Below are 26492 nucleotides of genomic sequence, written 5' to 3'. Positions count from 1 at the left end.
GCATTTCCTCCCCGTGGCTTGAATACTGAACTAGCAGGGAGCTTCGTCGGGCAGTCCCTCCACCGTTTTGCAAATGAATCATGTTTATAGCTCCTAATTCTAGAGACAGAGTAGTAAAAAAAAGGGGACGGATGGGCCGCTTGGATAGTCAAATTAAGCGTTTGCAGTGTTAATCATTACTGATTTGTATACTTTCATTTAACTAATAGCCAAGCTTTGTTGGCCATATTTCCTCAGGATCTACTGCTACAGTGCAGGCTTTCAACTATTTAAATAAACAGTTGGTGAGAAGCAACGCAACCCCCTCAAACCCACACACACATCCTTCTCACACTTAAGGGCAGCGAGGATAACAGTTCTCTTAATGGTTTAATTCACTTAGTCGTAAAGCTGAAGGCCTAATTGATACACTTATGGCTGTATTTCAGTCTAATCAAGTAGTATTTTGGCTTTCATTCATTATTCTGTTTCTCTTCTTCTTAATGTGGTAAGAAGATGGAAGTCATAGGAGTTCTAGACACAAACAACAGACAGCAGAAAACTCAAGGAGTACTCCTTCTTGTAATTTCACCAGTGGGATCCCAGAGACTATAAAACACAGATCAAAGCATAGTATTCCTTCCATTCTACCGTACGGATGCCAAAAAAAACATGGTAGCAGAGCGCTGATTCTCCCCTGTGGTGCCTGTTGCTATATTTGCCCCGAGCGGAGCAGGGAGGCTGGGAAAGACGAGGGAGGAGACACAACAGTGACACCTTCAATTAGAGACTGAGAGTTGACAGCCTCTGTCTCCTGTCCGCCCTCCACTTCTCTCCTCTCTTGCCCCCACAAGAGTTCAACAAGGTGAGGACACTGCAGATGGAGGACGTGCATGAATATGCAGAAAAGAAAGGGACATAAAAACAACAAAAACAAAACCCGTAAACATTGTTACTGTAATTTTACAGTAAATTACTGGCTAATGATTGCAGTGCATTTACGGTAGTTTACTGTAATTGAGTACAGTAATTTATTTTACAGGTGAAAATCACAGTGGTATATTGTGTTTCTATGTAATTTTACAGCAATGCACTTTGTTTTGTATGTTAACCCAACCATGTTGCTTGTTAGCATGTACCCGTTGTTGGACCATTTGCATGCCTGTTAGCCTGTTGTTAGCATGGCAGCATGTTAGCCTTTTGTTAGCATGGGTACCTTGTTGTACCACTTGTAGGCCTGTTAGCCTGTTGTTAGCATGTTAGCCTGTAGGCAGGTGTACCTTACTGGACCACCTGTAGGCCTGTTAGCCTGTTAGACAGTTGTTTTTACCTTATTTACAGTTGCTTCAGAACGCAGCTTAAACTCACAGTGACAGCTGCTTCCTGTAATATTCCAAATAATTAGCGAGCACGCATTGCAAATGCATAATTAATGAATTTACTGTGAAAACTGGGTGTTTGTTAACAGCGTAGAAGCGTGTGTTTTTTGAGGAAATAAAATAGAAAGCAGAGGTAAACACTATCTGCAGTGATAGCACTCCAGCTAATTAAGGCTAGCTGGTGAGATAGCTCTAAATAAAAACGGGGCACACACTGAAGCTAGCATCACCCCCTTCTTCCCACATCTTTGTTTGCTAGTAGGAAACTAACCTTGCTCAGCAGAGTAGTGGTAACTGATGTCTAAGCTACAGCTATACCTTAAAATCACATATTTAAATGTATGCTAATCAAAGAATGATTCTGTAATCGCTCACTGGTTCGGCTGAAGAAGAGCCAAGAACACATTTTGTTTGTGGATGTTTTCCCTGTTCTCTGCCTAAAGAAGCATACTGCACTCATTATCATTTCCTAAACACTATCTGCTCTGTGTTTACTTCGAGCTGACGTACAGTATACACAGGCTACACGTTTGCATATTTGAATTTGTTTACAGCAGTTTGTTTCTGGTTGTTAATATGTGGACAGATGGACAGTCAGGTACAAAAGGGGCTGGAGGTGTGAGGATGACTAAGAGCTGCGCTGCAGTCGCTTACTGGGTGACCCTCAAAAAATACACACAAACACACACACACACACATACGCACCGCACCACAGGAGCAGGAAGAAGGAACACACGCTTCAGAAAACTGGCACACATTCGCTAACCCTCTGACTCTCCCTGCCTCCCTGCATCTTTGTCCTTGTACAGAAATAGCAAAAATATTACTCTGTGGCTGGGAAAGTCCCATGTGTCCATCTCAGCCACACACTCCCCGCTTTTATTATTAAGTGTCTTTTAGTTACCTTTTATTACCTCGTCTCTCTTTTGGCAGTATGTCCTTACTTTTTGAAGAACGGTTTAAGTGGGCTATTTAGATGATACCTTTAAAGTAGTAGCGATTTAAAGGAGATATATGACGCTCATTTTTCAGGTTCATCATTTTTTTTTGGGTCGCTGCTAGATTAGGTTTTCATACTTTAATGCTCAAAAACACATCGGTCTTCTCATACTGTCCAGTGCAACACGGCTGTATTCCCCCTCTGTTGTAGCTCCCGTCTTTAAGTCAAATTCTTACATATTGCACTTTTAAAAAGAAAACTTTTGCTCACCATGTTGCTCAGTGTTTGTTTACCAAGATAAGCACGATGATCACATTGTTTTATGATGATTGATTTTCATCATGTGGTTGATCTTGGACATTTTCCAAGATCAACAACACAGCTGATAATAACCTTCTGTTAAAAAAAAAAAAAAAAAGTTAAGAGTGCATATGTCAAGTACCAAACGAAAACCAGACCTAGAATCTCATTTTAATGATTTTCTGTCCTTGGACCCTAAAGCATCACACCTGAGAGGACACACGTTACACGGCACAGGCCCAGCGAGCTTGAAATCCTCTCGAGTGCACATTGTGCTGACTTTATGTGGGTCAAGACTGATGTCTCTGACTTAAACCGCTCCCGAAATAGCCGTGGGTGTAATCACGGCAGAATTCATTAAGCACAGCTGGAGCGGTGAGGTGCGTACAGTAGAGGTGAGCACTCCTGCTCTAAAATTCTCCCAGGGGAGAGTCTACAGACAGGAGAGGGTTGCACACACAAATACACACCTGTTTCATTGATCCACTCGGCCAGAGTTTGATACGGGAACTGAATTAACACTAAACACATCAACCGTCGTCATGGCAACAGATGGTTTGGGTAGACATAGACCAATAACGCAGGGGTTAAATGTCAGATGCTGAAATGTAGGTCGTCCGTTTGCTGATAGTGTCTTTTATACAAATCATTGGGGCGCCATCTATTATGGATGAAAGTTCAACATGCCGCCATCTTTCACTCCATAAAGCACTGTGGAGATAAAGCACAGGCTTTCTCTCTGAAAAACCTCGTTACACGTTTCCCGCGAGGAGCTCACGCTGTGTCGTTCTTTACACAGGTCAAATAATCTAAGACCGACGCTACAGCGGATTGTTTGGCCTGAGCGAAAACCAATCCATCCCCCCGAAAAATAAATAAATAAAAAAACACAAAAGCACACTGACACTCTCCTGGAAAGAGAGAGACATTGTGTAACAGATGCAAAACAGTGTGGCGGAAAGTTATCAGCATGTTTGTGGCGACACTCGGAGCCAGCCGTTTAGTGCATCTTGTCAGAAATCTTTGCTGTCTCTCTCTCTCTTTGGAGCCATTTTTGGAAAGATCAAATCGCAGTGCTGTGACTGCTCCTGTCACTCTCCATCATTGTTTAGGCACAAACAAACGCAGCCACACATATATTTTTTAAGCTCAACATCACACATATCCTTCCAGAGTCTTCATCTTTCGCTCAGACGTCTCCCTCCGAGCCTTCTCCGACTGCTCTTTTGCCTTTGTTTGTTAAAACAGAGATTATTAGGGGACGGCGTGTGTCATCTTATTACACCGCATTGTGTCTCGGCAAAAAGACGCAGGCAAGCTCCCTGACTATTAACAACCCACTCTCGGCTGAGTAATGCTGCCGAGCCTCCAAAAAGACCCCTTTTTAATGTCACCAGATGACACTGTGTTATGCAAGCAAAACATAGTGACATGATCTGCTCAGACAGTCTGTTAAAACGAAAACATTGCACTTGTGGCGGTCACTGCTGCACCGAGAATGGGGGCAGAGTCTGTCGTGAATTGGCCATGAAATGGTCTCCTCTCCGGTTTTGTGCCGCACCGAGCACTGCTGGGTTGGGATTAAAGGCTGGGCTGGGATTTTTCGTGAATCCTGTGGGTCACGGGATTGCTGTGGGATTACTATGGGATGGGAGTCAATTTCTCTATTTATCATGTGACAAGGATGGGGCAGAAAGAAGTCAAAGGGAGGGGACAGGGAATAAAATGGAGTGGAGCGGGAATCATAATAACAGTTGGTCTGTTCTTATGTATGAATATGCAGCTCTAATATAAATAATCAGGTGTGGGAGGGGACATTAGACATTAGACAGCCGCGTTACCTTCTAGTGGATCACAAACTTCCCACCTCGACTGGCTCATGAATGCACTGTCACGGCTACTGAAGCCCGTTTTTATTTGGACAAACGGGAGCTGAGGAATTGATGCCAAGCTCCCATGTTGAATCATCATTTAAGGATTATTTGGAAACAAGGGGTGTTTTGTGTTTAGTTTTTTTTTCTTAAAGGGAAGTACTAGCCCGGGGTTGTTGGCAGAGATTTGGCGCATCACAGGAGGAGCGAAGGCCAAGCGCTGTTACCATGGTAATCTTGGCACACCGCACTGGCATATTTGGCAAGAGTTTACAGTAGCCGCCGGAGATGAGGGAAAAGATACATAGAGTATTTCCGTTAGTTAAAATGACTTTGTAGCAGGTGACACGGGGCAGGTTTGGCGTGTGAGAGGCACCTAGAAGGATTTCTGGTTACCGAGGTGTAATATACAGTGAATTGAGAGGGTATACGGGTGTTATGTGGGGCAATATCTTGGCCATTATTTGTGAATTTTAGGCACAATTAATGTGGAAAAACTGATGGCTGAATCATGTTTTACACAGAAAACATGTATATATACTTCTGATCAGCCAGCTTTTTGAAAATCACACATTGCCTTCTAGCAGCACAATTACAATCAGTAAATTACAAACTTTTTTCCCCACAACAGTCATTCAATGTACTTAACTTTCCTGTAACGACCTCTATTTAATAGTTTTCATTGTTAGTGGCGGTGTCCGTCATGATGGATTCACAGGAAACAAGACATTACTGTTGAATTTTATATAATTGAGCAGCATAAATCAGCCTCACTGTTTACTTCCACTGCTCTAGAGCCATATCAGAGCGGCATGAGGTTGCTCCTAATGCGAAACAAACATTTTCTGCTTCTGCTCCTTCACATTAAAAGCATTCCACTCGAGAAACATAGTGTGGCTTTATTGTGAAGCAATCACAAGTAATTGGCACAGCAGAAGTTTCTTTTTTAGGGAGTTATGAGGAGTTAGGAGAAGTCAACACTCCAGTTGTTTTCTTTTGCAGAAGTTTTATTCATACTTTTGTCTGTGTCAACATCAATTATCCTGGCGACTGTATGAAGGACAGCAAAAGAAACTTCAGAGACCCCATCAGTGCTGAAGGCCGTCTGGCAGTAAGTTGTATAAATATCCAAGAGTGAGTTAATAGAGTAAAAGTGTCTCTGAAATGCTGTCATTTAGCTCACATAATAGAGGTTGTCTACAGTTAGAAACTCATATTATGGAACAGGAAAATGTCCCTGAAATCAGGCTATTTGATGGCCCTGTAAATGCAGATGGATTCTGATTGGCTGGCTGTGTTTCGTTCATCGCACCGCCCAGTTTTTGTTCTTGGTGATGACGGCCCTTTAACACCAAATACATCTTAGACCCATCTCAATCCCATCCTCTCTCATCCCCTCATTACAGTGAGTGACTTTTAATTGAGAGCTCTTTGTCTTGCAACCAGACTGCGGCAGCCCACTCATGCTGTCACATGGGAAAGTCTTGTGTCACTCTGTCTTGAGGGGTGCTGACTGGCATACAGATCAAAAGACCTTTTGGACACGGCTGTTAAGTTTCTACAATTCAATTTGACAAGCCACCGATGCAGACGGGGGAACGGCAAGAGCCAATATTTCCTGACGGTGTGCGACTTTAGTGTGCGGTTGTATTTTTTAGAAGACAGAGCAGAGCTTTGTGATTATCTCAATGAAACGTACTAAAAAACATAGCACCATGTCACTGCTCAACACTGTGTGTAACTCTAATCAGCTGCATATACAGCTCTCGCTGCGGAGGCGTGATGTACAGAACAAGACCAAGGGGCTGTGGCGGATAGGATCTGATAACATAAAACACAAAACTGCCAAGAAGAGCTGTCAACATGCTAACAAAATGGAAATGGCCCACTTTGTTGCTACAGTAGTGTTGAGTGAGGGGTGGAGACTGAGAAGGGGAGGGGGGGACGACGCTCGATAGTAACAAAGGGACACTTTGAATGTGGAGAAGAGACAAGCAGAGGCAGAATTACACATAATTATCCCGGCCAGCTAAGCTTCGACTCTTGGTGTAATTAATGCCGTTCAGCCGGGAGTCGGTTTGAAATCGTTGATATTTTAAAGAATGTTTCAGTGATGAGTTCTCCACATTCAACAGGCCTATTTCAATAAGTCTCAAACGGGCGCAGTGCTGAGCTCATATCCGAAATAAGGTTTGAAGTGAAGCTGAATTCCTGCAGGATTTTGGTGTCAAAATTTATATTAGACGCGTCAGTCACAGACTACTTTTACCATTTGATATGAAAACTATCAGTTGTTTCGCTCTTAATGCACAGCGTATACTTCAAAATGTATCACGGGACTTATCTGTTGAGAATGTGGCATTTAATGTGATCTATATACTCTTCAGCACCGGTGGACTCACCTCGCTTTCTGTCACTTCTATCATTAGTATTTTCTGGAAATGTTTTCAGGGTAAAGCTCCTAATCAACACACTTCACTTTGGCATTCATGAGCGATTAGATGAAAAAAATAATAATTAACGAGCTATGCTTTTAACTTAATGGATTCTCTTAGCTCATGCTACTTCCCCACAAAAAATGACAGTGTAAACAGGCAAGTACAGCAGCGAGAACACCCACAACACTGAGCAGGAGATTAATAATTAAATAATCCGAAATAAAGCAACAAGGCGAAGATCTGCTGTGTGAAATAACAAAGCAAGATTTAATTATTTTGTACTTAATGAAACATATCCAGGCCATTTGAACGGGCGCAGGAGGACCCTTCAGATCTCAACGGCATCACTCGAGAAAGGAGCGCTGCGTCTCCTCCTGCCGTTGTGTAAGATGTTTATTGTTTGGGTCTCCCCCGTCAGGAGTTGTGCAGCTCTCGCTCTCATGTTCCAACACCCCCACACTTCTGCTCCTTGATTGGTTAATGAGGTCCATCGCTCCATTGTGAGCGGAGGAAGTGATTGGCTCTACACCTACACTGCCATTAGGGCTCGGTGCTGGTCTCGTTGGAGGCATGTGTCAGCCCTCGTCATGCTAACTGACACATACATGATGTCGCCCACGGGGGTAACAAATGTCCCAGAGAGCGGCGGAGCAGCCTACGCCCAACGCCCTCTTCTGTGCTCACGATAAAGATTTCAGATCATTATTGCTTGATGAAAACTAAATAGTCACTAGGTTGGAGAAGAGAGTAGGCAAATTGGCTGCATTTGGCATGCAAATGTGTTTCAAACACAACAAACTAGGCTGGTTACAGTTATGGAGACGTCGCCACAGAAGCAAAGAAGAAACACAAACAACATGGAGATAAAACGCACCAATGGCAGAATCATTAAAATGTGTTACAGGGTGCACCTTAACTATGTGCTGGTGCTCCTAAATGAAAAAGGTAGGTGCATCAGTGCAACAAGTGTAAAAAGTTAGTCTGGAGCCCTGATCTTTATACTCACATTATTGTAAACTCAGGATGACTTATATGTAAGAATCCTATTGGACTGATGACACTGTTTATCAATGATCTGATTTGTCATTGACTGGACTATTGACACGTTTTGATATGATACCTCAGCTCAGTGTGACAGCCTTTGAGTGTTGCCTCACCAAGGTGTAAAAAGTAGGGAGGGGAGGTCCCTGTGGCCGGCTATAGGGCCCTCCCCTCCCTACTAGGCCAGATGTCCGCCAAGAGTGAAGCAAATAAACCAGATCCGGCCCAAATCTGGGTCACAGCTCATTCTATTCTGGTGGGCTGGATGACCGACCAAGTGCCATCATTCCGTGTAGTATGTTGGCCGATGAGGGTGTCAAAAAATGTAATTTTGATAACTAGGTTCACACTGGGTGTGTTCAGGTACTTCACGTCAGAATGGGGGAGCAACATGGACGTCAAAAAGAAGGTTTTTTTTTGCATTTTATCGTGATTAAACAAGACCTGACCACTGTTTCCAGTATTTGAGTGAAGTAAGAGCAAAGGAAACAATGCAATAACATACAGTACATGACTTTGGTAAAAGTTTCCCACCATCAACCGAAAGTTTACTTTCATCTGCCATGTTTCAGTGTCATCTGACGTCAACTCAGCAAATTGTGCACCAAACTTTTCTCTGACTTTCCAACTTGAGAGGGAATTCGCGTGAATTTTTCCAGTCAAGAAAACGTCTTTCCGATAATTCCAACAGCACTTGAATGCACTCTTAATGTGCTCCAGAGCAGGCTATGCTGCAAAAATGTGCCGTGTGTGCGCATTTGGAACAAAACAGGAGCTAGTACAGGCTACTCAAATGCCAGTTTAACTAGCGGATGAATAGTGGAGTACAAACATGACTCAAAATTAACACTAATATCGCTCTGGTACTGCTTGCATTCAAGTTTATCATATGAGCTTAAAAAGATGATATGTCAGCGCTCAGTCACAACTTGTTTTTGACACCCCCAGGTATCAATCTGATCCAAAATGCAATTACGAGCACTCTTCCGCACACACAACAAACCTGACAGATTGACTCAGATGTAACTTGGCCACAGTTTACAATTGTTCATCACCTAGACATAATATCCACCACTGTTTTCGCTCTGCTCTCTTTCATCTGCTCTGAGTAGTCACACTGTTTGCTTTATCTTTGCCAAAACTCTCCAGCAAGACGCCAGAATGTGTAAAAGGCCTCTTCGACTCCATCATCTCCGTCACCCTCACACTTCCACCCATGCAATTGCAGATCCTCCTCTGTTTCTGCCCTTTCTGTCTCATCTAGTCTTGTACGTATGTGTTCACCTTTCCCTCTCAGTTTCTTCCAGCATACTGTACATTGTTAAATCTTCTCCCTCTTACAACCGCCTCTCCCTCCACCTCTCGCTTTTCTTGTGTCCAGACGTAGTGCTCTCCTCTCAACGATGGGTTCTCGACTCTCCAGATGGCACAGTCATTTCCACAGACGCTCAATTTCAAAGGCTAGGGGAGGAGGGGAAGGCAAGGGGGAGACAGCAGAGCATCCAACATGGTGGCAAGTGGCTCAGTCACTCTCACACGACTGGTTTTCTATGAGATCAGCGTGCAACACTGTTCAACACTGCGACATTTGGGCAGGAATAGCTTTCCTGCTGGGATTAATAATTAACAATAATAACTCCGACCTGAAATTTCACTAATGAAATAATTGTGTCATATTTTGACACGGCTCGGCCTTTGTTCACGTGTCGTGTTTCCTCAAGTCAAAAACTGCAGTAAAACAGAGCTTGCGGTTTTGACACGAGGAGCTTCGAGTGTTGAACGCCCATCCATCTGTCTGCTGTGCGTAAATGCAACATGACAGCCTATTATTCATTCAAGCATCATTCGATATCAGTGAATACACTCACATTAGTGAAATGTCAAATTGATCAAATCACACTTGGGATTTCCTAACAAGAAAGTTGGTTTGCGGTCAGCTGTCTATAACGGCTCCATTATGAATAACTCCCAATTTTGCCACTTGGGGAGAAGAGTCATAACCTCTGTTAACCGAAAGAAACTTTTCCCATATGCTGCTAATCACATGAGCCAATCCTGCAGTAGCAAGAGGACCATTTCAATTTAGACAAAGATCTCCATGAACACAAAAGAAAGACAAAGCCACTGCAGAAAAATATGTTGAATGTATTATAAACTCAAGCATAACAATCCAAAATATGTTTCAACAAGCCACCTGTATACTGGTATTTCCAGCACATTCTTATACCTTATGCTCTGATTGGTCAGATCTCACATGCCTGAGCCAGCACCACTAACAACAACAGGGCAGCTGTGCTAAATCAACTTTTTTGTGCCTAACTAGCCGCGAGGCATAACTTATGCGAATGCCTGACATGGTGACATAGTGTGATGTCACAGAGTCACAGAGTTAAAGGTGCGACTTCTGACGAGGCGTTTCAGGAGCAGCGTTTTCTGTGGGAGAGGGGAGCTTCTGTTGGTGCGGATTTTGACCTTTTTAACTTTCAAGATCATTTACATGCACAAGAACATATATAACACACTGACGGAAGGGAGGGAGGCTCATTTCTACTAAACGAATAGAAGTTTTAAAATTAAAATTCAAAATGTTCATGTCCTTGCCAATCTCCAGCCAACATGGTGAAAGTGAGAGAGAGAGAAAAGGGAGCGGTCCAAGCTGAGCGTGTTTTTGTCTTGGGAGTATAGGATATAGCTCAGCATGTCCATATTGACAGGATGTATCGCTGTTGCACCATGTGTCTCTCTAAAATGTGCATTAAATACCGAAACCAATGTTACAAGTTTTTTTGTTATTCTAAGTTGAGTTCCTATGGCAACTGGCTATTAAGAACATTAAAGTAAATGTACAACAATTACATGCAATTCAAAGAAAATGGCGGTAAATGTGGGGCTGCGGAAAGAAAAGGGCATTACGCATGATCTCGGCTATTAAGTGATTCATTCAATTCTGTAACATGCTTCCTACATCCATACATCCATGGAGAAGCAGACATCACCTTTGTTACCTCTAACAATAAAAAGGTAGCCCAGCCACCAACCTGGGAACGGCAGGAGCTCTGTCCTCCACCCACACAGAGATCTTTAAGTAATAAAGACGTTTCCAGTGCTGCTGCACTACACTCCGCTACAAGCTGTGGTGCGATGGAGGTGGCTGATCACAGGAGAATTAAAGAAAAAAAGGCTGCTATCTGGCTTTTCGATGCGCGGCAGGAGGCTCTAGACAGCCCTTAATCTGCCCACGCTTAAGAATACGTAAACTGATATTAGCCATGCGGAGGAATCGAATAATGATGAATGATCACAGGAGTCGCACTTCATTACTTTTCTAATGACTCTAAATGTTCTGCTGGTGAGCTGCACCTCACACATGTAGCATTGTCCCCTTCAGCAGCACACACACGAGAACATCACAATGACTGTCCGTGTCACAGAGGCTCAAGTTTTTCACTTGACATCCCTGCCTCGGAGAAGCAGTTCTTAGAGGTTCAGTTCTTGGGCTTTGTGCATGAATAACAAGCCGCGATTGCATTCACAGAAGGAAATATATGCCTTGATTTAGAGTCACACAGTGATGAATATTCCAGCTTGAATCTCTCTGCACTGTCTTGTTACATTCAATAACAATCCAGGAACCCATCTCTCCGCAGTGTTATCAACAAGCCATTATGCATCCTTTCAATGAAGAAAAGGGAGGTCTGTGCATCAAGTCCTCTGGGTATTATTCAACTATATGGTTCTATACAAAAAAAGCAATGCATTCCTTATGAACACAAGGGAAAGCACTATCTATGTCCAAGAACATGTATCTTTCAGCCCACTTCAATGAGGCCTACACTAGCAAACACTGCTGCAAATGGACATCTCCACCTCTGCATGTACCGTATGTGGCATTTGAATATCATCCATTATCATTTAAATAAAAAAAGGCATCTGAATTTTAGTCTCAATGCAATGCAATCATTTTAATACATGCATGAGCATAAGCATGAGCACAGTGAATGTAGTCATACTCCCATCATCAGGCATGTGTGTCCATATGATGTAGGACACAAGTTTAGACACTGTTTCAGTGTGTTTATCAAAGGAGACCTCATAATAATAATATATAATAATATCCTTCAGTATTTTATATATGTTCCTGAGCACTCACAAGATCTAGAAAGTTAAAAAGTCTGCTCCAACAGAAGCTCCTCTCTCCGACAGAAAACACTGCTCCTGAAACGCCTCGTCAGTAGTCCTGCCTTTAATTCTGTGACTTTGTGACATCTCACTACATCACCATGTCGCACGTGGTGTGAAAACAGGACTAAAACAGAGCGCTTTCCCGACAGAGGGGGAATACAGTGCTGCTTTTTGAGTATTAAAGCATGTAAACCTATTCTAGTAGTAACCTAAAACAAAATTATGAGCCTGCAAATGAGCATATGTCTCCTGTAAAACCACAGATCATCTCACTGAAGCAACAGCATTCTGCAGAGTGACACTCGCTGGCAAGTCTTCGGTGCAAAGATAAGTGGCTGGATGTCAGGTTTCCTCATGTTGTGAGTTTATCACCATGGTAGCGCAGTCATCCCAAGGACTGATCAAACCATAAAAAAATACCTCCACCTGTTTCATTCAGGTTTGAGAGTAATACAGTATACTTTCAGATGACATGCTGCACAACTGTATTGTGGCGTGCTGTCACTGTGGTGTGGCATTTGCTTGTTATTGTGCGAACCATCCAGGGCTGCCCACACAAACATTTTGATGAGATGCATTGTTCTTCTACTCATTGTATAAGCTCGCTACCTTCTGAATGCACAGCTACTCTTCGGTCTGAACCCTCCTGATGCTGCTGATCGAGGCTTTTTCTTTGTCTGGCAGATCACACTTTAAGCTCAGTCGCTGTAATCTTGCAGCTCATGTGGAAACGGGACTTGCTGTGCCATGCATCTATTAATGCAATTGCACATGTGCAAATGCTGTAGCTGCTCCACAATCAGAACATAACAAATCTCACTTTAACTGGGTGATATACATATTACATTTAATTTCCAATTTAGTTTCCATTTTGATCTAACTTTGAAGGGATACTACGTAGTTTTGGAGAAGAAATTAAAACTCAGGATTTCAGTATTTAAAATATAAATGAGGTAATAATACAAAAGATTTATTTTTCCGTTACTGAATAAACAAGCTGTTCTCAGAGGAAAATAAGGTCCCCAGAACACTGTTTGAAACTGGAAAGGTGGCAGGGTCCGCCAAATATAAACAAAGCAAAACAGTATGCAACTGGGTTGACCTTTGAGGTCAGTTTGTTTATTCAGTCATGAAAGCAAAGTAAGTTTGTTTATTTACTTTGTTTAGGAATAAAACAATCAGTCAACGATGATCTTTCTCTGCTGATTAAAATGTTTTCGACAAAACTACATAATGCACCTTTAATTAGTAATCCCCATTGTAACTCTCTCTACCGTTTTCATCTTTGACTCCCTAATTCCTTTCTTCCATCTTTAGCTGCCACAGTATCAGATGTCGGGACAGAAATGTTACACTAGCAAAGACGGTGGCACCAGGTGTTGATTTCAGGGCATATGTGTGGCACCCTGACTCCGTGTAGAAGCTTCAAGTGAGAATCCACAACAGCCATTTAAACCTTAGCGCGCACATAATGCAAAATACTCAAAAGAAAGTGAGCAGTGTTCTTCCAATAGGCAAAAATATTCCAGTACAAACACACATTGAGCATGTTTACAGGCTTGACTTTCACCCTGAAACAAGGTGTAGCACTGTCCAGCTGCCACACCTGTGAACACTTTGGCCACTAATTTCTCTATGAGCAGCTGTTGCTAATGGTGTTCGTTAAGACCTGGAGTGCTGATATAAGAAGAGACACAAAGGGGTTCACAATCAGCCCAGAGGTTACTCTCAAGTCTAGTTAGTCTCAGTGAGCAGCTTGTCTCAAACCACAGCATCTGAGGACTACGGGGTGCTGCTTCTCAGCTTACAGCCATGGCTCTTGGACTTCTTTTGCGGTAAGTTTTTGTTCATGTTTTGACTTTCTGAGCACTTTATGGTTTCAATTATCTTTTAACTGAGACTTTAATGTGATTTGTCTTTATTGGTCTCTTTACAGGGTTTCCTGGATTTGTTTTTTGCTGTTTGATGGCGGTGCAGGCTCACCAGCTATAAAAGGTAATGGCTTTCTTCTTAATCACCACATTAAAGGGGCACTGTATAGTTTGGGAGAATGAATTAAAACTGAGGATTTTAATGGTTACAACAGTAATTAGGTAATAAGTCAGAAATATTGACTAAACTGTTCAGAGGAAAATAAAGTCCCCTGAACACTGAAGCTAGAAAGGTGGCAGGGTCTGCCAGATATTAAGTAAAATGGTATGAAATATTAAGGTCAGTTTTTGTTACGGCATAAAAAGCCCCAGAAATGCCTATACTGATTCATCTTAACTCTTTTACAGGGTATGGCTATCCATCTGTGTCTGACTCGCACAACATAGGAGATGACGGTGAAGATGAAGCGCTGTCCTACGATCAGAGCAGCTGGGCAGCTCCAAACTACCAGCCGACTGGCCCCGTGTACACAAGCTACAACAAACCTACAGCTGCACAACAGCCAGCTTGGGCCCCATCTCAACAAAATAGAGCTGCTGAGAGAATTGTTAATGGTTCTCCGAGAGACTGGGGGCTGGAGACCGTTGACAAACCACTTGTGTTTCCTTCGCTGAGTAATCCTGCAAAGCCTCAGACAGGCCCTGTCCAACCTCAAACATCATTTAGTGGCGGTATGCCTGCCACTCAAAGCGCTGCTGACTCTACTTATTATGCTAGTCCAACTGTTTACTACGCTCCGGCCGTGATTTCTCAGGCTGCAAATGCTCCTAGCTTTGAGCCAGTTGACGCTGGTTATGGTGTGGTTGACTTCAACACTGACTCCAGTGCAGCTGGAGCTAACATTCACCATCTTACCTATGAGGATGTCTTCCAATATCCCGCTGAGAATGTTGCACCTCAAGGTTATGGCACCGGCTCCAATGCTGCAGGAGGTTATGGCACCGGCTCCAATGCTGCAGGAGGTTATGGCACCGGCTCCAAAGCTGCAGGAGGTTATGACCGAGCCCAGCCCGTCTATCCATCAAGTCTGGGAAGCTTCAACAACTTTGGCCAAACTGGCTACCAGCCACAAAATGAGGTCTCTCTGCGTCCACGGAAACCAGCCAACACCCAAAAAGTTGCGGCTCCCCAGAGATTGAGTGAACCCATCTTTCCTCCTGCACCTCCTCCAAGCTACATTATCCAGTCCAGAAATGCCTACGAGCGAGCCAGGTATCTTCTCAGCCACACAAAGTACACTCCAGAATATCCTATACCAGTGGCTGCAAGCTCAAAGGGTGCCAAGGGTCAACCAGCCGCACCTAAAGGTGTCAAGAACCCTCCCAGGTATGCTGCCTCTCATTTCTTTCTCAAAATGCTTGAGCAAATTTCCTTCACAGAAATGATTCCTAATCAAAGTTTGTCTTCCAGAATCAAGTGGTAACATGGACAGCCTGTCTAAGTTGCAGGTAAATGTTTCAATTAATCTTTAAAGGTGCATTATTATTTTTGGGGAGGAAATTTTCCCTTTTTTTTTTTTTTTTTAAACGAATTTGGTTTCACGACTTTTAAAAGGACAACACTGATACTTTGGTTATATTTGGCGGACCCTGCCACCTTTCGAGCTTCAAACAGTGTTCTGGGGACCTTATTTTCCTCTGTGAACAGCTCGTCTATTCAGTTATGGAAAAATGTCCAAGTTTGTATTCAATACTGTAAATATTAAAATTCTGAGTTTGCCCTTCAAAACTACAAAGTGCCACTTAATAAGTAACATCATGCAAATTAACCTTATTGTTTCTTACAGAATGCTGTGCCCTCTGAAGAAAATAAAACTTTTTAAATTTGACTTGTTTGCTGTGTAAGTGCCTCATTTCCATGTGTAAGATTAGATGCAACCTTGCACAGTATTTGCAAAGGAAATTTCAAAAAACTTCAGCAAATGAAGCTTAGCCAGTGTGTCAAGATCCAACTGTTAATCATTACACAACGTTTCTGCTTTACAGTGTGACACTTCTCATTAAGATGAGCTGAGCTGGGGGCTTCTGGCCCTTGGGTCAAACAAATGGGTGTCAGGCAACACTGGTCTGACTCCACCACTCAACATGCACCAACTCACACACATGCAAGTGCTTTACCTTGGCATTGAAATCCTTGTTTCCCAAATCCCCTGAAACAAAAAACAGACGCGCAATAAAGCGTCACATTCACTGTAATTTCACTGGTCGGTTAAAAACATGCACTAAGAAATGAGCCTGCTGGTGGTTATCTGCATGCTCCATCACATCAAGGTTATAAATCTAGACATGTTAAACTTGCTGAATAATAAAAGGCATGTTGACTCGAGTGAAAATGCTCCATGCGTAAAGGATGCTTACCATATGAAGTCTGTACAATGGCTGCAGAACGTCGGCTGCTTGAAAAACCTCGCTGTAAATTTGTGGTTTTTCACTTCATGCACGTTTTTCTGCCGCAAAGCACCTTTGCGGGCGAACCTGTTCCCAACCCCAGCTGAGTCATTATAATGTAAAAGATGGTCAGCCATAATAGGGGGGGAGAAAACGGGGGGGAAAAAAACTACACAGCCACAACTTGGTGTTGTCCCGACCGATTTTGTTTGGTTGAGGTGTCCTGGTCTCTTCCCACAGCTCTGGACAAAGTGCTGCTGCTCCTGTCAGACCCGCACGCCTCCCTCTGCTCCCCGGACCACAGCTGAGCCGCGCTGAGCGCTACTTTTTCATTCAAAGTGACGTCGTGAGCTCTGCCTTCACGTGGTGTGGGAAGATCTCACTTCAGTTCTCAGCAGCTGCACAATTTAACGACGCAGAAGAGTTTATCAGAAGTGGTGTGAGGTGTGTCAACACGCCAACTGATGCGTCCTGTGTGTGAACTAGTGTTCAGGGTATTGCATTTGTTTTTTTTCCCCCACATTGAGTTAATGATGAGTGAGCCGAGGCGACGTGTCCCTCCATCAGCAGCTGACCATCCCCTCCAGGAGACGGTGTTGCGCGCCATCTTGCGGACTTGAATTAGGTTACATTAGCCCCACTGGTCTGGATTGCGCTGACAGTCATGCCACATGAAACCACCAAACAAAGGCTTTTATAGACTCACATTTGCGATTTTTTGGCGATTATCTGAAATATTTAATCTTTTTGTATGTATGTTTAAGGCATGGTTGTAACCAGGATTTGAGAAAAAGGACTATAGTATAAATCTGCATTTCTCTGCATTTTGACTGGACCAATAATCACTTAGGAAATTATATCAGTGCCAGCAAATTCCGACAGAAGAGTAACAAATATGGCTAATTTTTGACTTAAATTGATCAAACTTGCTAAAAAGAACTTATGGGTAACACTTTATAATAACCATCATTAATAAATGGTAAATGTATAGCTTATTAGATTTAGTTAAGTAATTTCACTGTCAAGGAACAAATGGTTCATAAATCAGTTGTAAAGGTTAAAAACGTCAGATGCAGCGCTCTGATGGCATCCACATAATGTTATAGATGAACTACATAGATTGTATTACAAAGTATTATGAATAGCAATTGCAACGTAAATATATATACGTACATTTCCTTGAAACAAACTTTGAATGAAGTCTCTCAGGATGAAGAAAGTGAAGAGAAAAAAAAGATGTGCAGTTTCTATGGCAACAGAGAGACGCTGCGTCTCCACGGAAAACGGACGTGACGTGACGTGAGGACGCTGCTGAAGTTTTGAACCGTTTTGAGCGGCGGAATCAGTCCTCAATGTAAGTCGCTTTTTAGTCCTTATTTTATATTTTCATAAACAATTTGCCATTTTTGTCGTCGTAAGTCTGTTCCCGGAAGTCTGTAAGAAACAATAAACAGCCCGCGAGCGAGTTACTGGTCTGCTTTAGCTCGTTTGCTAATGCCTTACTAAGCTACGGTCTCTACGCTAGCTAGTTTGTCAACACTGCTCATACACAGCTAGCTAATGGGCTGTTGTCATGTTATGTTATGCTAACATTATGTGACACGGTGTTAACTTACCTGTTTCGTACTACTAGATAGCCACTCTGTGAACATGTCAGCTATAAGCACTCCTTCTATCTTGCTAACATGGGCACCGCCAGCCAGTCCTTATTTATTGTTAAAGCTGTTTATTCGCCTCCTCAGGTCACTATGAGCAAACACGAGGACTCATGGGACAGGCTGGAAACTGAGTTTGACCATTATCTACTGGACATGAAGCCATTTGTCCTCAAACACCCCAACAGGACAGGTGAGATACCATTTCATCTCTAAACATCACTGATAACAAACTTCCCTGCAGGCTCTGTTGTGTGCTTTTCTTATGCCATGCAAATCATATAGGCTACTGTCAGAAAGTAACTGACAAGACAATACATGAATGTATGTCATAATTTCCCCCTTTTCTTCTCTCTTTCCCATTTACCTCAGAGCGCCAGCGATGTGCCGTATGGATAAAGAAGCTGTGTGACCCGGCCACGTGTGGTTCAGGTCTGATAGGTCGTAAGAACCGCAACATGTATGCCCGTTTGCTCCTACACATGCTCAAAAGAGGGATCCTGGAGTTGCCTTTTACCAGCAAACCTGAGCCGGGCAGCCTCAAGACACTCCCTACCTACATGGTAAGAATGACTGCCTCATTGAATCGTAAATATTGCTGCATTTGCACCTTCTTTTGTAATATGATAAACTTTAAAAGATAGTGTTGTAGTTAGGTTTAAATGAAGAGCTGTTGTGTTAGAGGCGTCTGTTATGAAAACAGATTGCAGCTTGAATCTAATGCAACTGCAACTCATTAAATATCATTGCAATGGACTAATTTTCCTCATCACCTGTCTTTGAATTTTTATTTCAAGTCCATTTACTTTGATGAGCCACTGACTGGCCGCTCTGTGGGGCACAGCAATGCAGGTCTGCCTGACTGGGTGACAGGAGAGCTGGGTAGCTACACTGATGACAGTTTGGCTATCGGTATGCTTAAGGACAGAACAAGTTCCACACCTGTTGCAGCACATCACAGGTACTGTTCCACTACACATCACCTCAGCTAAATACATAAAGGTTTACTTTTAAATCATAATACATGGTATATTCCTTTCTGTCTATCTTACCTTTCCATCTTTGGCTGTTACTCTCAATAAAGGCAGAAAAGCCTGAAAAACTATATACATAAACATGGTAACACAGCCTTATGGATTTGATAATTATTATGCACTGGTGCATGGTAAAACATGTTTTATTTGAACACTAGGAATGAGATTTTGAGGTATGACAGCTAGATGTGTACATGAACATTGTTATACCTAGGCATAGTATTTCTTATACTATTACACCCATTAAGCTTTAATACTCCTTTGTAATTCACTCACGCTTTCTTATTCAATCATGTGTTGGTCAGTAGTGGTTTCTTCCTTTTTGGCCACAGTCCATCGCTTTTGTGTGTCCAACAGGTTGTGAGGTGTGTTTGCACTTGGACCTGACCTTTTACATCGGCTACGCTTTTTATTCCGCTTTTTGCACCATGCTCTGTGTTTCATATACCCCATTCAGAGTGACCGTTTTCTCATATGATTGGGTCCACTGCAGGTCCATTACCTTTCTGTCATAGGCATGTCTGTTGTCTGAAATGGATATTATATTATGTCTCTCTTCACCAAGTCTTAATCTTACATGTACCTACATTTTCAATCATGTTTACGTGCTTTTTCGTCTGTTTGGTACTTTACACAGCTGTTTGCATCAAGCTGCCTCCTCTGCAGATAAATAAGCTCATCTAATTCTGTGAGGCACTTGATCCAACCTTTAAATTAAAAATCTGAAACAGATTTTAAGATGTACGGTACATTGGCAACGTAGCTTTTCTAAGTGAAAGCATAACATACTCTCAGTTAATCCCTTGAAGATCTTACAGTTGCTTATCACAGTGGCAGTGAGAGGCTCCCCCATCTTTTGAAATGCATTGCAGTTCACAGTCAAAAGTACAGGGTTTATACAAGGTCTTAAAAGTTTTGAAAACACTTTTTTTTATCATTTTAAAGAGGAATTCTGGTATTTCTAAACCCTTACATTTTGTGGAGTTCCAGGAGAAGTCTTGAACTAAAAAATTGACAAGGTGAGTTGTCACAGCTGTTGCCTCGTCTAGATTGTCAAAATCAGTGAAATAGTCTGGCCTCTACAGGTAGGTAAACACCTCTCTCTGACTTTTGCTCACGCTTCTCCTGTCATCCTCCTGCAACGACTCACCTCTTCAAGTGTGAGTCGTCTCCATGAGATAGACTTGTTGTTCTGGTAACGAAAAGGATCTTATCATTTACCAAAAAGGTCTGTCTCCATAGAAATCGTTTCTTTAATGTTGTCAGATACTTAGAATAACAACCTTATGTACATTTTAGTTGAAAACATTAAAAAATGAATATAATTACAGTTTTGTTGTTGAAGAGATATTAATTTAAGTTAGCATGCTAACCAGCTAGCCCTGGCCCATCCCGGTCCAAGGCTCCCTTGCTAGCCGTGTAAGCACAGACACTGTCCAAGCTGCAAACTCACTGTCCAGACCGCTAGCTGCATGGCTAAGTGAGCATTTAAGCTTATGGCATTTAATATTAGGAGCAAAAAGTGGTTACTCTGGTGATATGCTGCCCCCTTTTTGTAGGAATTTGAAAGTGGGCCAATTGTTACATATTGCACCTTTTAACTGTTATGTTTCAAAGGTGCGTCCTCTGACCTTTGACGTTTTGTGCGAGCATATTGAAGCTAAATGTTTGGTTGAGCTACCTTGAAAGTGCTTGAACTTTGCTTTTACAAAACTGTAGGAACCCTGTGTTATGTTCCTGCATAAATACAGTTTATTGGAAAACCTTGTTGTCAGATGTACAAGATGCTACATATAGCACACAAGATATCTATCCAAGCGTTCTGTTTTGATGTTCTTTTATCGGGCTGAAAACACTGAGCTTGGTTGTGAAGCTGGATATACACGGCTTTCATGACTGATCACCCATCGTATTTGCTCAGCAGCACTATCTGAAAAGCCGAAGACATTGCCAAGTTCTTGCATCAGTCTGCATGAGCTGTCCATTCTGACTTTTCAAAGAGATGCACTTCAAAACAGCATGAGAGGATGAGGAACCTCTCGTATTCTCTTTCCATCTTTCTCTTTTTCTCCTCTTTGCACTTTCCCAGTTGTTGAACCTGAGCTCTCACCCCCACAGAGGAGAGAGGGAAGCAGGGAGTAAGGCTTGGTACTATAGCTCATTCGCTTATTCTCAGCTAAATGTCTAAAAAATAGATATATGTATCTCGGATTAAGAAATGTGCTGCTTGATTAAAACATCTTGACTAAAAGCTCATGTGCCACTTGTGCATACACATACATGAATACATGCACCACTGTGAACTCTTTCAACATGCTTCACTAAATCATCAGTCATCGTAGTTTGCTCAGGGATATTTCCTCTGACTCCAGGCAGTTCGGGGGGCTTGACAAAGTGATGTTAGTAATGGCTCAGGGTTTTTCATTCCAATTAACAAGGAAAGGCAAATCAGAGCCCTGTGGCTCGATATGCTCATTAGCATAATAAAAGGAGAGCACTGTAACTGTAGTAAAGAGAGCTTAATATCCACCAGGGCACCGTGTAAGAAGAGTACAGGCCCTCTGCTGCCATATGTAATTCAAATTACTGTGGTGGGGTTGTAGAATATTTGATTCTTAGAAAATGAACATAAAGACTCGTCTTTAAATATTTGCCACACTTCAGTTTTAGCGTGTGTCCCACTAGCAGGAACACATTGTAATTCTGTGTTTTGAGTTTAGACATTTACACTTGAAAATGACCAAATAAAGCAGAATTAAAATTCCACAATACTGAAATCACCTTCTGACATCTACTGTTGAGGTTACAGATTGTAACCAACTGAACAAATAACAAATAGCAAAATTGCTTTCATTGACTTAACTACTGCTCCATACTCCTCTAAATTTTTTGTCAAAACTCAGGTAATCAGGTTTTCAGTATCAGCTGAAAAAAAATACATATCATGCATTCCTCTATTCTTTTTATACTATCAATATCAGAATATATTGAATTTCTGCCAATAGATCCTTCTAAATCCTACACACTGGACCATTAGGACTCTAAGACTGTCTAGCAATGAGGACTTTAGCTGTGATGTACTTTACGCCATCATTATCGACTTTCTTCTAACGCCACGCCCATTTGCTTTAGAGGTGCCATAGATTACATTACAAGTGATTCGAAACATTGTGGTTACCATCACTGTGACACAGCCCTTCCTCCCGTCTACTTTAGAGGGTGTGGAGAAATAGGTTTTGTGGGGAGCAGACTGCTGAGTGCCATAGTGTCTGATTGGGATAAGACCATGAAAGACGCTCAGATCACAGGCTAACGTCCTGATGGAGAAAATTAGCCTGGCCAAGAGTCCTTTTATGTGTCTCTCTCATTTAGATAAGATTAAATGGAAGGAACTCGTCTGACTCCCTCCCTAAGATGTGGCAACGTTTGATCTCTGTCTCGCTTGCCATCAGTCAGGTGATGGGCGGGGCTTCTTTTAGCCTGTGAAACTGTTGGGTCCAATTCAAGTTTCAGGATCTAAATGCAAAGTTTGGATGATTTTCTGATATTTTGAGATGCTACTTCTGTGTATTTGTGTTTGTGTGAGTGTCTGTATCTATGTGTGTGTGTGTCTGTATCTGTGTGTGTGTGTGTGTGTATGGGTATGTGTGTGTTTGGTTTAACAGATACATCATCTAACCTCATTAGTTCAAAGTGCCCTGAGCGAATTCCACCATGCATTCCAGTCTGCTATGTTATTCCTAATTTTGCCACAAGATGGAGCCACTGCTTTGTCCATAGCGCTGATTCAGGCAGAGGAATGCTGTGGGAAAGCAAGTGGAGTCAGCTCGGGTCAAGAGATCATACAGAACAGCTTTGGTGATTAGCCTACATGTCCACTCCATCTTCTGATATGTCACCTTGTGTTCATAGGAGACAGACGATGATAAAGACATGAGGGAGAAAATGGTGGTTGTGGGTTGTTTTGACATGTTGACGTGGTAATCAGCACAGCTGGTGTCAGCTGCTGCAGTTTAGTTTTGACTTAATCTCTTTGGATGTGACTCGGCAGCCGCTCTTTTCAGCCTTATTATTGTCTTTTCCACTGACTTCTGTCCTCCATCTGCATACTTTTTATCCACATATGAAAACTTTTAACCCTCTTTTCCCCTCTCGCTCCTCTTTTTTTTTTTTGCGACAGTAACATTGTCCTTGCAGTTGCAGACCTCAGCCATTAATGCTTGTGTAGGCGCCTCATGTCTCTGACACACAGACCGCAGTTCCCACTGATCTTGCCTCCAGGTGGTGTTGGGTTATGGTGGAGGGTGTGAAGGGGCAGAAGGATGTTTGTGTCCCAAGGTCAGACAGCTTTCCTAAGGGTGCCCGAGGCTGAGACCCGGGCCCGCTGGCTCTGCACCTGGAGGTCAGGCTGAGGTATGGATGTCAGGCTGCTTTAATCAGCCAAGCTGCAGCTTCTGAGGCTCTACATGGTGTTCTCATTTTCTTCTGTGTGTGTGTGTGTGTGTGTGTGTGTGTGTCTCTGTGTGTGTGTGTGTGTGTGTGTGTGTGTGTGTGTGTGTGTGTCTCTGTGTGTGTGTGTGTGTGGCTCTGGCCTGACTTGCAACTGCTTTGATCTCTGGGCCTCAGACTCCAGACACATCTGATTCAATTATCCTCATCCACCTGTTGACTTAGAGGCCCAAGATTGCGAAGCTTGGCCCCCTTATCCAAGTTTCATGGCTGCATGTGTTTGTGCATGTGCATGCAGGTGTGCACGTGTGTATGTGTGTCTGTGTCTGTGTCTGTGTGCGCATGCACAGACAAACCAGTACGTGAGAGAGATGGAGCGAGTGTGTACATGAAAGCCCAAGTCTGCAGGGTTTATTTTTGAAATGTTTGATCATGATTATTTATGAATTAATTTTAAATATCTAACAGTATTATTGCGATTTTATGTATTTAAAGACCTCTGCCCCTCAGAGGTACTGTATATATGAGATCAGTTGTTGCAAGATTTTGCTGCCTTCCCATGTGTTTCAGTACTTTGATGGTGCTAGGATCAATTCAGCATTTATGAGACATAGACAACATATAGCATGTCACCAAGAGACTTCCTGTTATGAAAACTGTACATGCACAGAAGCGCATTGTAATTATTTCACATCAGTATACAGGACTCCAGAACTCTGTGCAGCTTTAAGCTTGGATGTTGTAATTCTTCAGGCCACTGCACACTCCTCCTGAGCATCTAAATCTTTGGTTCCTTTGAAGAGGTAGTATCTCGTATCTTACCTGTGTTATCATATTTACGTCCAGTCTTGTCAGAAGTTGCAAACAAACTCCCACACACTGTTTAACTCATCCATTTATTTGTAACGTTTCCGTGCTAGACCTCCATCAGGCAAGATCTTTTGTCTGAAGGGTGGGAGTTTGTTTGCAACTTTAATCCACTCATCCCTCTCCTACACACCTGTCTAATGAAATAAGTGCGAGAAGTCTTCTTCTGTTCTGATGTCCAGTGTCATCCCCAGAACCTTACCTACCAGAATCACTTTAACATGATCACTCAAATACTTTAATACTTTAATTACAGGCCTATAGAAAGACAGAACTCTTGATACAAGAAACCGCAGTTTGCAGGAGCTAACACGAGTTTCTGATGTACTTTAAAGCCATATGTTTACATTTTTGTTTGTAAACATTAGAACAAGCTTGGATTTTGAGCTATGTTGAGGTGAAAATAAAAAGATCATAGAATTCCTACTGTTCATGAATGTAGGACTGTATAACCAAAACTGTTACTGAATAAAAGTTACCTAGTGCAGCTTTAAACAGGACATAACGTAAAGTCATTGCAGTCATCAAGAGTTTAGTATTCTTTAAATTTAAAAAAGCAGAGATTTCAGGAAGCAATAATAAATAGCAGCATTTAAACAGCAGCAACAAAACAACTAATACCTCTATAAATGTGCTAATATTAATTAATTCAACAAACAGAGCTGTAAGACATGTTAATACTGCGTTGCTGTCGTTTGCGTGTTTCCTTAGTGAGGGCATTTGAGGTGAAAGACACAAATTACAAAGGTGACTGCTCGCACGCATATCCTTCCTGCTTTAAATTCAGAAGTCTTTCCAAAAACCTCTCAGCGATGGTGCTCTTCTCCATGAGATAACACTGCCTGTGACAAATGAGGTTCAAATTTCTCAATACCGGAATGCTTAAAAAATTACACGGGAGTAAAAGAACGCCCATAGGCTCCGAGTGTGGGAGTGTGAAACAGTGCCCTCTAGAAGGCATTTTGATGTCTTTATTAGATGACAGCGTTTTATTTTTTTTTCTCCACTGTTGTCCTACATCCTCCCGTCCTCTCTAACATCTTCATCCAATTAGCATTAGTGGGCCATTAGTGCCTCATGTGCATGCGTTTAATGAGATAGCGAGTTAGTGTTTGTGTGTGAGAGAGAGAGAGAGGGTGGAGAGAGAATGTGTTTGTGTGCCAGTGAATATAAGCAGTTTCCCTGTTAAGCTGCTTGTTTAAAACGTTACGGACATGATGAGAGACAATGATTGAGGTACATGATTATAAATGAATTGTGCAAGCCATAGACTGGTGCCCTGTGAGCCGTTCGTGATGTATAGCAGAGACGTTTATTGTTCAGATGGGATGAAATGCAGACCGCAAAGCATGCAACCAATGCCAGATGTTGATCTGTGTAAATACCGAGGCAGGCTTCCTACGCAAGCACATTCATATGCAAACAGAGGGACAAAAGCAGACTCCAGAGACATGCATACTGTAGGTTAACGTCTACCAATGTTCTTTCTGTTTCTCTTCCAGGAGAAGGCTGTATGAGGAAAAGACCCCATCACGACCCATGTCCTCCAGTCCACTCAAACAGTCACCCAGACATGATGCCAGGATGGTTAGTTCATCACCCCGTTTCAGACTAAGCCACACCTCTGGACTTCCCGAGCATACTAGTCTTAAGAATCGACAAGCAGGGTTTTCAGATTCATAGATCGCTGCAAGGTAGCTGTGATGACACATTGAAATATTACTAGCAAACCTGCCCTTGCCAGTACAAATAGTGGCCATGGTGTTTTGCTTTCTTATTTAATGTGCACCAGTTTGGAAATTCCTAAACTAATTTCCCTGTGAAGTCGGAGGAAATTCCCTGAAGTCATACGTTGCTGGTTCAAGCAACAAAAATGGAGCTAATGGTTATAGAAATGGCAAAAATGTAAATATAATTTTATATATATATATATATATATATATATATATATATATATATATATATACCTTTAATGTGTTTTGCCATTGAATCTTCCTGACCCCACCGTACGTATTCATGTTACAAGCCAATGTACAAT

General features: G+C 42.3%; 3 protein-coding genes across 7 annotated transcripts in view; 2 read left to right on the top strand and 1 right to left on the bottom strand.

Moving 5' to 3' along the window:
* The window catches only part of prkcab (protein kinase C, alpha, b), a 101317-nt gene extending 84381 nt beyond the window's left edge, over nt 1-16936 (bottom strand). For both annotated transcript variants that reach the window (XM_084370584.1, XM_084370585.1), the window contains exons 1-2: nt 16420-16936; nt 16180-16211 (exon numbers count right to left, since the gene is read on the bottom strand). In XM_084370584.1, the coding sequence (XP_084226710.1) occupies nt 16180-16211; nt 16420-16586 (199 nt within the window). In that variant the 5' untranslated portion in view covers nt 16587-16936. The remainder of the gene's footprint in view (nt 1-16179; nt 16212-16419) is intronic.
* On the top strand, nt 13824-15890 carry LOC311267494 (uncharacterized protein). Of its 2 annotated transcripts, XM_084370588.1 has the most exons (6): nt 13824-13965; nt 14067-14125; nt 14410-14994; nt 15025-15388; nt 15473-15510; nt 15849-15890. In XM_084370588.1, exons 1-5 carry the CDS (start codon nt 13943-13945, stop codon nt 15483-15485), a joined length of 1044 nt encoding a protein of 347 aa, XP_084226714.1. In that variant the 5' UTR covers nt 13824-13942; the 3' UTR covers nt 15486-15510; nt 15849-15890. The 2 variants fall into 2 exon arrangements, with proteins under 2 accessions (XP_084226714.1, XP_084226713.1); XM_084370587.1 differs by having other exon boundaries at nt 14410-15388.
* Nucleotides 16937-17723: 787 nt separating the features above from the next.
* Nucleotides 17724-26492, top strand: part of cep112 (centrosomal protein 112) — a 109617-nt gene continuing 100848 nt past the window's right edge. For all 3 annotated transcript variants that reach the window (XM_084370578.1, XM_084370579.1, XM_084370577.1), the window contains exons 1-5: nt 17724-17803; nt 18192-18297; nt 18477-18667; nt 18902-19065; nt 25957-26041. In XM_084370578.1, coding sequence (XP_084226704.1) covers nt 18198-18297; nt 18477-18667; nt 18902-19065; nt 25957-26041 — 540 coding nt within the window. In that variant the 5' untranslated portion in view covers nt 17724-17803; nt 18192-18197. The remainder of the gene's footprint in view (nt 17804-18191; nt 18298-18476; nt 18668-18901; nt 19066-25956; nt 26042-26492) is intronic.

The sequence above is a fragment of the Pagrus pagrus genome (genome assembly GCF_965226575.1).
Source record: "Pagrus pagrus genome assembly, chromosome: 13".
In the NCBI taxonomy this organism is placed as follows: Eukaryota; Metazoa; Chordata; class Actinopteri; order Spariformes; family Sparidae; genus Pagrus; species Pagrus pagrus.
This window is presented reverse-complemented; position numbering and strand designations above follow the sequence as displayed.